Consider the following 8550-nt stretch of genomic DNA (forward strand, 5'->3'; position numbering starts at 1 on the left):
AAAATTAAAGCCTTCATGGGGGTTAAGATTTACAGCAGGGTTGTTTTATTAGATTACATGAGTGTGTGTTCCTAATAAACTGCAAACTGACTGCATGTGGATAACATTCAGCTTCCTGGAAAATAAGTAAACGTTCTTACTTTAGGAACATGAATCACTGCTTCTTCTGCTTTGTCTCTTCACACTGCCGAGGGTTTTTCAGGGCAAATAATCGACTTTACATTTTGGGACTGGACATGTTGAGCAGCCTGTGTTCAATCGAGTTCGTTTAAACTTTATTTATTATTTATAAACTATTTCATTTACGGTTCAATGACACCTTGAAGATAGGACCATGTGAGGAGCACTTGAAAGCAGCAATACTTCATCCCACTGTGAGCTGTGACCGATCCAGGCCCGTTAAGTTCGGCTTCAGCTGCTGATGTTAAGTGAAAGATGAGTCACCTTTTAATTATGAAGAGCAACAACACTTATAAATAAATAGAGCAAGTGACCAGGGAAATAACTCTGTGATATCACTGCTCTGATTGGATCAGGTGATGCTCAGTGTAAAAATGAGGAGAGCGGCACGTTGTGATCATATATTTCATACTGACATGAACGTTTAAATGAATTATGGCTGTCAGTAAGCTGCTGTTACATGACAGTGTTTATGAATGGTTGGATGAGTCAGATGTATCGCACACATGAAAAATACACAACTTGTGTGTTAAAATAGTTGTCATATCTTTATTTATTCAAGAATTTCAGGAATCAATGGCTGGTTTATTGAGTTGTTTACACTTCAGAGCCTCTAGGTTCAATCTGACGTCCTCATTACGTTACTTAAATAGATGGTGATGATAACAGAAAGCTGCGGGTTTATAATTAAATAAATTCTAGGCTGGTGAAATTAACCGGTAAAGGCTGCGTCAGGGTCTGATGGCCGACTTCAGCTTGGGGAAGAGTTGGAGGGCGTTCTGCGTCGTTACCTCCATCACCCTCTCCAGCGACACACCTTTAATTCTGCTGATGTACTCGGCGCAAACAGAAATGTTTTTGGGCTCATTTCTCACCTGCAAACACGACACAGAACAAAAACACGAGAGCAGATTTAAGTCATTTATGTAAAAATATGAATATAGAAGGAAAGGTATGGACGTTTAGAAAACACTCTAGAATATGACGGTCAGAACTTAAAGAAAATATTGATATTATCACCAATTACTGGTAAATACACTGAGTTTGGATTTCAGCATTTGTTTTATTCTGAGGCACAAAATATCTCACCTGCTTCTCAGGACCCAGAGCAGGTGAATCCGTTTCCAGACAGATGTTCTCCAACGGCAACTGTTTCACAAGTTTCTGCTTCTTGGTGGAAAAAAACACACAAACAAACACATCATCAATCATTAACATATACAGTGATAACATCAGCCAGTGAACACAAAGTCAACATGTGTGTGACCTAGAAATTTTCACATACAAACAACAAGTATATTAAAGTAATTTCTAACTATATCAGTGAAATATTAACAGTCGTTCTGGAGATTTAAATGCAAAATAAGAATCTGTGGGTGAGTTGTGTTACTGATGGACCTTGTAAAGCAGGTTGGGTTTGAATAAAGTGTCAATTTGACATTAAAAAAATGCTCTATTGTACCTGTTCACTCCGAATAATGGACGGTGGGATAGAGAAGAAATAGCCAGCCTTCACTCCCTCCATGGCAACAGACGGTTTCCCATCGAAAGCATGGAGCAGGGCTTTTTCGACACCTAGTGACATTTCAGAGGAACTGCAGTTTACTTCTCTAACGTTCAGGTGAAGGATTCATCCAAAGATCAGCTGAGAAACTAAACTGCTCACCTTGTTCTTTTAGGAGATGGATGGTGGGTCGTCCTGCCGACCGTGAGTGAACATTTCTAGAAATAAATCACAAACAAAACACACTTATTATGGAGATATTAAGTTAAGGTTACAGTATATCTTTAGTGGAATTTAAGACACAGATCAAAAAAGCAGTATTTATGTATTTATATCATGTATTACTCACAGAGGGAGGTCCAGCTCCTTGGCTAACTGCGCCTGACGGATGAGGACCTGCCTCTGAACGTCTTTATCGGTCTCACTTTTGACATATCTGGGTGTGAAATCCAAACCAACCTTCAACAAAACAAATGTTAGTGAACTGTAAGATAAATGTAAAACAACACCCAGACAGAAAACTGCTCTTCAAGTCACGACAGAGTGAATCTTTACCTCCCCGATAGCCACAAGGTGGTCTTTGTATTTCTCTATGATCGGTAAAGCTGCATCTAGATCCTGTGTAAATGAAAGAACCAAAAATATTTCATTCCAAGACCGATATTTACACAAATCACAAGATTATCAACAGAATTGCAGTGTTGTCTTTCCAATTGTTGATTAAGAAATAAACACATTATCTTAAATACTTCTAGTCTGACTGAGCCATGTAAATAGCTGCACTTATACTATCTCAAGTTTGGAGGATGTATGTCCCTGTGCAAGTTCAATGGAGGTGAATAGACGTGTGTGGTGCTCACAGCATTGAGCATTTAAAGTTTCTAGAAAGGATGCCCCCTTTATTCTAAAAAATAAATCAATCAACATTAGTTCTAATAATGTCTTTAGTTCAGTTTAGTCCATCAGGTTCCTAAACTTCATTCAACTCATGACTAACAACTCTCTGCACATCTGTCTTCCTGCCTGTTTGCACTTTATTAGGAAAAATGTGAGACAACTATACACACACACTCCATACAGTTAAAGTTGTTACTTCATTTGTCACAATGCACCTTTGAATGTGTATAGTTTTAGTTTTGTATTTGACATTTTTTAATATGAAGCTCTTTCTACCTTGCTTTGATTTGAATTTAACTATTGCACTGCTGAGCTGAGCTGTTTCTTCTTGTCCAACACCTTTCACTGCACTGTTAAACCCTGTGTTCACCTGCATATGACAAATAAAAGTTGAAACTAGTTCTGTGGATTATCCAGAGTGATGAGGAGGATATTATTTCTTCAGAGAAGTGTTGCTCGTTCAGGTACATTTGATTTAACCTGCTGTGCAGTTCGATATCACACAGTGGTTTGAATGAACCGACCCTTGGAAAGTGGTCAGTACCTGAAGAGCAGCTCCTCTCTGCTGCTCCGGGGAAACCTCTTGAACCGGGTGAACTCCTAAGCAGGGAAAGATAAAACCTGGAAACCTACGACAATAAGAACGAGATTAGTGCTCACGTGTCCCATCACGTTTAACTTGATCCATCTTGTAATCATATCACCTCTGAGACAAGGATATGATCTTTTCAAATTCCCCAGCATGCTCTGCGACGGCTAACAGCGCCAACACTCCAGCCTGAGGGCGGGAAACAGCCAATGAATGAGCTTAACATGTACAATAATAACTATTCTATTGTATTATAGTAACAGCTGACAGGGTTTCTCACCTTCTTAGCGTTCTCAACCACTTCCTCTAAGTCCTGGCGATACAAAGAGAACAGTGAACACCACGTGGGACATTAACATTTTATATAAACTACTTTAATGTGTTTAAATACCTTGTCGAAGTCCCCCGCAGAGATGTGACAGTGACAGTCGATGAAACCCTGCATGTTCACAATCAAAACATTCCCCACTTCCGGTTGAGAAACTCAAACTGCGCATGTGCAAAATTGGCGCGCGAGGTTTAGAACGCGGCGTCTCCCGGGAGGGCGGGGTTCTCTTCAGGCTCAACTCTGATTGGTTGAAACTGGACGGCGGAATCAACAATTGAACAAATCGAACGCTTCAACGATACATTTTTGTTGACTTCCGCGTCGCGTGTTGATCATGTGACTCTTCTTGCAAAACACGGTGTTCTCCATCACGTGATTCCTGCAGGTTCATTCCACTCGGGTCGTCTAATCGAGCGCTCCCCCTCCGGACTCCGGACATGGGGACTTTAACGGTGTGTTTCCTGCTGGTGTCGGTCCTGGTGATCGGAACCAGCGGGACCAGCGGGACCAGAGGCATCAAGTACGAGCCCAACTGGAAGTCGATCGATTCCCGGCCACTTCCGGAGTGGTACGACCAGGTGAAGGTCGGGATCTTCATCCACTGGGGGGTTTTCTCTGTGCCCAGCTTCGGCAGCGAGTGGTTCTGGTGAGTGTCAACATGGTTTAACCTTATTATACGTTCATTGATTATATTCTTATTGTACCAGAGTGTAAAATACTTTACTAAATGGGACTTGGTTAAACTATGTTGGGAGTTGGGGCAAGTTTGAACCAGCGTAACAAAATAACCTTCTAGAAACAATCAAGAACAAATAAGTTTCATTCAGTTGCTTTTCTGGAGCTTTCAGCCATTGGTCTTCATCAACAGGTGGAGCTGCACATTTGTTATTGTATTTTACTTCATATTGTCTGTGCACTTCCCCCCCCCTCCCCCATTGTCTCTGTAAAGTCTGATCACCTGACGAGCCAAAGCTCCAGCTATGGAATGAAATGGATTCAAACATGTTTAATGTTTATTCATCCATGGATAAAACACGTTATTGGCTTTTTCTCTGTTTAATACACATCAACAGTATAAACCGTCGTAAAACATTGTTACAAAGCATTGCTAGGGGTAAGTTTTCCTATTATTTCCTCTCCCGGCCTTTTCCAATTTACATCAAACATGTTCATTTATATCCTCATATACTCATAGAAGAGCCGATCGTAGAGGAAGTAGTTCCCCCCCCCCAGTCGGTTTCACTCTGCCTCTCTGTTGCAGGTGGTACTGGCAGGGGAGAAAACTGCAGCCATACGTTGACTTCATGCAGAAGAATTATCCTCCGGACTTCAAGTACCAAGACTTCGCTTCGCAGTTCACCGCCGAGTTCTTCGATCCCAAAGAGTGGACGGACATCTTTGCCGCCTCGGGGGCGAAGTACATCGTCCTGACCACGAAACACCATGAAGGTGCAGTGTGTGATCCTGTCATTCAATAGGCTCTGTCTGTGGGCAGGGTCAAACATAATCACACATATTTGGAGTATTATTGCTGTTATTTCCACCACATATAAGATGCATTGTTTTTAATTAATTCTTAGGTTTCACACTGTGGGGCTCGAAAACCTCCTGGAACTGGAATGCAGTGGATGTTGGACCCAAAAGAGACCTGGTGGAGGAAATGGCGAGCGCCCTCCGCGCTAACAGTGACCTTCGTTTAGGGCTGTACCACTCCCTGTTCGAGTGGTTTAATCCCATCTATGAGCAGGACGCTGCCAACAAATTCAAAACAAACTTCTTCCCAACCAGTAAAACTCTGCCTGAGCTTTATGAGCTCATCGTCAAGTACAAACCAGAGCTGCTGTGGTCCGATGGGGACGGGGATGCACCTGACACATACTGGAACAGCACTGGTTTCTTAGCCTGGCTCTATAACGACAGGTAATAGGAGGAAAAAAACACAAATTCATCCTTATAGATGAAAACGTAACTTGGTTAAATGTGGGGTTTTTTTGTGTGTGTGTTTTTTCCACAGTCCAGTGCGAGACACCGTGGTGACGAACGATCGGTGGGGTTACGGCACCATCTGCAACCACGGTGGATATTACACCTGCAATGATCGCTACCAGCCGGGACACCTGCTCAAACACAAATGGGAGAACTGCATGAGCGTTGACACAAAGTCCTGGGGTTACAGACGCAATGCTCCGCTCAGCGACTTCCTCACCATAGAGCAGCTCGTGGCGGTGAGAGTGGAAAATCCCTTTAACCTTTTGAGAGGTTGTGTAGCTGCTGAACTGCTCCAGCTGAGACAAAAGCATCGGGTGTAACTAAATGGATTATTGGAAGAAATTAAAAATTTGGGGCGAGACAAAAAACTATAAAACTGACCTTAAAACTATCAGAAATGCAACATATTTTATATATTTTAATTAGTAGCCCAACAGCCCCCCTGTTAAATGAAATTAAAACCTAACAACTCCAGGCAGCAGTTGGTTGAAAGCTTCAGAACGAGCGAGAAAGAAGTTCCAGGTCCTCTTTAAGATTCGGTTTCTCACACATTATTTCAGTTTTTTCCTGTTTCTTATTAAGAACACAAATACAAATATGCTCTCATCCAGTTTATTTTCTCCATTAATCAATCAAAGTCAAAGAAATGTCAGAAACTAGTGAAAAAAGCTCATTAGAGATTTCCTAGAAGCTTGTCAACGTGTTTAAATTGCTTTCTGATCAACAATTCAAAAACCCGAAGATTTTCAGTTCTATTAAGTCTTATTAAAAAGCCATTTATGACTAATTGACTGAGAGTATGTGTTGTTATGTGTGTGTCAGACGTTAGTAGAGACTGTGTCCTGTGGGGGAAACCTGCTGATGAACGTCGGTCCCACACACGACGGCAGAATCTCCCCGATCTTTGAGGAGCGCCTGAGGCAGATGGGTCAGTGGCTGAAGGTGAACGGGGAGGCCATCTACAACACGACCGCGTGGAGAGTCCAGAAAGACAACGGCACCGCAAACGTCTGGTGGGTCCTCATCTGTGTTTGTGCATCATGTTTGGTTTGCAGTGATTAGACTCACAAAACCAACACTGGAGTTAAAAAGAACTGCACGTTTCAACAAATAGAGATTTGATCTTCGACAGGTACACAGCCAGACCACAGGAAAAGGCCGTCTTTGCCATTTTTCTGGATTGGCCCAGTAATGGATCTGTGATTCTACATGATCCTGTGGTCAAACAAGGACTGACTCAGGTAAGACATATATCTACATAGTTTTTTTTTACGGAAACTGATCAATACCAAGAAATTCCATTTAAAGAAAAGATAAATAATGTCTCCGTTTGTCCAGCAGCAATCACTAACGAGATTTAACAAGTATCCGTCAGACTCAGGGTTATGACATCACAGAGTTTAACAGAAGGTGTTTATTTTCTATAAATACAGTTTAAGGTTCTTCTGTTTACTCTCGTGCTAATTAAACTGTCTTTTTAACCATGAAGATGTTAGGGATCAATTAGCATTAAAGGTTTTAGTGTTTAATTGAAATTTTTTTTGAAGGCAGCTACAACCAATGTCATTCATTTATATGAATATCTGTTAGATGTGATGAATTCTATGACTTAAACAATAATTACATGTTTCAAAACAGCTTTTTACTGCTGAGAGACTCACTCAACCTATTATTATTTTTATTTTTTTATTATTATTATTATTATTAATAAATAGTATTGATTCATTGATTGATCTCATATTGTAGAAGCTGATAATCGCTTTTTTAAATGAATCATTTGAATATTTAGTTTTTTTTTGTACAAATGTTTTAGATGTTACACAATAAATTAATTAAATAAATAAATAAATGAATCTGTTTACTTGTGGCTTTCACAGTAGCTGCAACCTCCATCATGTTAGTGGTGAAAGAAACGAGTGTTCGGTATTTAATTAGCGGCTCAGTACATTGGCACGATGGTCCAACCGCAATTCGAAGATCCAATAACCGGCAAAACGAGTATGACTGGTTGTTCTCCCTCTGTGTCAACATGCCGACCTCGTTCACGTGTGTCGCCTTTGTTCTACAAAAGGTGGTGCTGGTCGGCCACGGCTCGGTGCAGTGGGAGCCCGTGAAGCCCAGCGGACTGCGGGCCCTCCTGCCCTCGCTGGCCTTCATGCCGGGCCAGTGGGCCTGGACGCTGAGGCTAACAGGTGCCACTTAAAGGGAAACCAGATCACTTGAAGAGGAACAGGCGGAGCTGGAGCCAGCGTTTCGTGTTTAAGTCACCGAACACAAGCTGTGACATGAAATCACATTCATCTGTCCTGAAATGAGTTCAAATCTGAGGCTGGGGGGGGGGATGTGTTTGTTTTTGGGGCGTGTTGTCTTTTATACAAACTGTGACATGAAGGGACTAAACAATAATTTATCTGCAGCTCTATAGCTTTTAAAATTTAAGAAATTATTTTAAGATAAATATTCATCTACAGACAAATGTGATCTTTATATCATGAAAGATGAAAACATTCTTTATACGTTGTGATTTGTGTTACATGTTTTCTGCTTTTCTGTAATTTTTTTTTACGAGATTTTTTACGAGGTCTGATGAATGTGGTGATTTGTTTTATATGCACTATGGAGGAATTTTTAAATAAAACGAATGAAGCTGTCGAGCATCTTTTTCAAATCATCTAATATGATTCTAATTCAAAACAGGCTCAGAGAGAAGATCAGCTGCTTCTCACTCACACACTCTGCTATGAGGTTATACATCATTATTGATTATTGATTGTATCAGCTCAGCTTTGACCCTTGTGATCCTGCCAGGAAGACCGTCACTGACACTGACCCCCCTCATGGACGTCACAAATTCTGCACAATCTTGAACTTATTGTGCATATTTTCTATAAGTCTTGACATTTTATTTTATATATTAAATTTTATTGTATAGTATGAATGGTTGTCTCTGTATGTAAGCCCTCATGACCCGTCCAGGGTGGACCCCACCTCTCGCCCAATGTCCGCTGGGACGGGCTCCTGCTCCCATCACCTCCACCATCAGTTTAGCTATACATGATTGAT

General features: G+C 41.1%; 2 protein-coding genes across 4 annotated transcripts; one reads left to right on the top strand and one right to left on the bottom strand.

Annotated features, from left to right (window-relative positions):
- Positions 1 to 702: 702 nt before the first annotated feature.
- Positions 703 to 3745, bottom strand: LOC117755565 (putative deoxyribonuclease TATDN3). Of its 2 annotated transcripts, none has more exons than XM_034575457.1 (10): positions 3562 to 3745; positions 3451 to 3483; positions 3286 to 3359; positions 3126 to 3210; positions 2240 to 2302; positions 2034 to 2143; positions 1847 to 1902; positions 1643 to 1755; positions 1270 to 1347; positions 703 to 1055 (listed from the first exon to the last, which is right to left on the bottom strand). In XM_034575457.1, exons 1-10 carry the CDS (start codon positions 3613 to 3615, stop codon positions 912 to 914), a joined length of 810 nt encoding a protein of 269 aa, XP_034431348.1. In that variant the 5' UTR covers positions 3616 to 3745; the 3' UTR covers positions 703 to 911. The 2 variants fall into 2 exon arrangements, with proteins under 2 accessions (XP_034431348.1, XP_034431346.1); XM_034575455.1 differs by having other exon boundaries at positions 1270 to 1350.
- A 47-nt stretch (positions 3746 to 3792) lies between these two features.
- Positions 3793 to 8138, top strand: fuca2 (alpha-L-fucosidase 2). 2 transcript variants are annotated; one of them, XM_034575454.1, is made up of 8 exons: positions 3793 to 4144; positions 4760 to 4947; positions 5079 to 5418; positions 5513 to 5723; positions 6310 to 6500; positions 6620 to 6728; positions 7559 to 7694; positions 7763 to 8138. In XM_034575454.1, exons 1-7 carry the CDS (start codon positions 3936 to 3938, stop codon positions 7688 to 7690), a joined length of 1380 nt encoding a protein of 459 aa, XP_034431345.1. In that variant the 5' UTR covers positions 3793 to 3935; the 3' UTR covers positions 7691 to 7694; positions 7763 to 8138. The 2 variants fall into 2 exon arrangements, with proteins under 2 accessions (XP_034431345.1, XP_034431344.1); XM_034575453.1 differs by having other exon boundaries at positions 7559 to 8138.
- Positions 8139 to 8550: the final 412 nt, after the last annotated feature.

This window comes from Hippoglossus hippoglossus, chromosome 22 (assembly GCF_009819705.1).
Source record: "Hippoglossus hippoglossus isolate fHipHip1 chromosome 22, fHipHip1.pri, whole genome shotgun sequence".
NCBI classification, from domain to species: domain Eukaryota; kingdom Metazoa; phylum Chordata; class Actinopteri; order Pleuronectiformes; family Pleuronectidae; genus Hippoglossus; species Hippoglossus hippoglossus.

Bases quoted from the DNA above. Each gene is read 5' to 3' on its own strand.
- LOC117755565 (XM_034575455.1), bottom strand. From the start codon at position 3,615: ATGCAGGGTTTCATCGACTGTCACTGTCACATCTCTGCGGGGGACTTC. The intron at 2,144-2,239 runs GTAAAGATTCAC...GTTTTGTTGAAG, and splicing joins ACCTTGTGGCTATCGGGGAG to GTTGGTTTGGATTTCACACC. The intron at 1,756-1,846 runs GTGAGCAGTTTA...AAATGTCACTAG, and splicing joins CCATCTCCTAAAAGAACAAG to GTGTCGAAAAAGCCCTGCTC.
- fuca2 (XM_034575453.1), top strand. From the start codon at position 3,936: ATGGGGACTTTAACGGTGTGTTTCCTGCTGGTGTCGGTCCTGGTGATC. The intron at 4,145-4,759 runs GTGAGTGTCAAC...TCTCTGTTGCAG, and splicing joins TTCGGCAGCGAGTGGTTCTG to GTGGTACTGGCAGGGGAGAA. The intron at 6,729-7,558 runs GTAAGACATATA...GTTCTACAAAAG, and splicing joins TCAAACAAGGACTGACTCAG to GTGGTGCTGGTCGGCCACGG.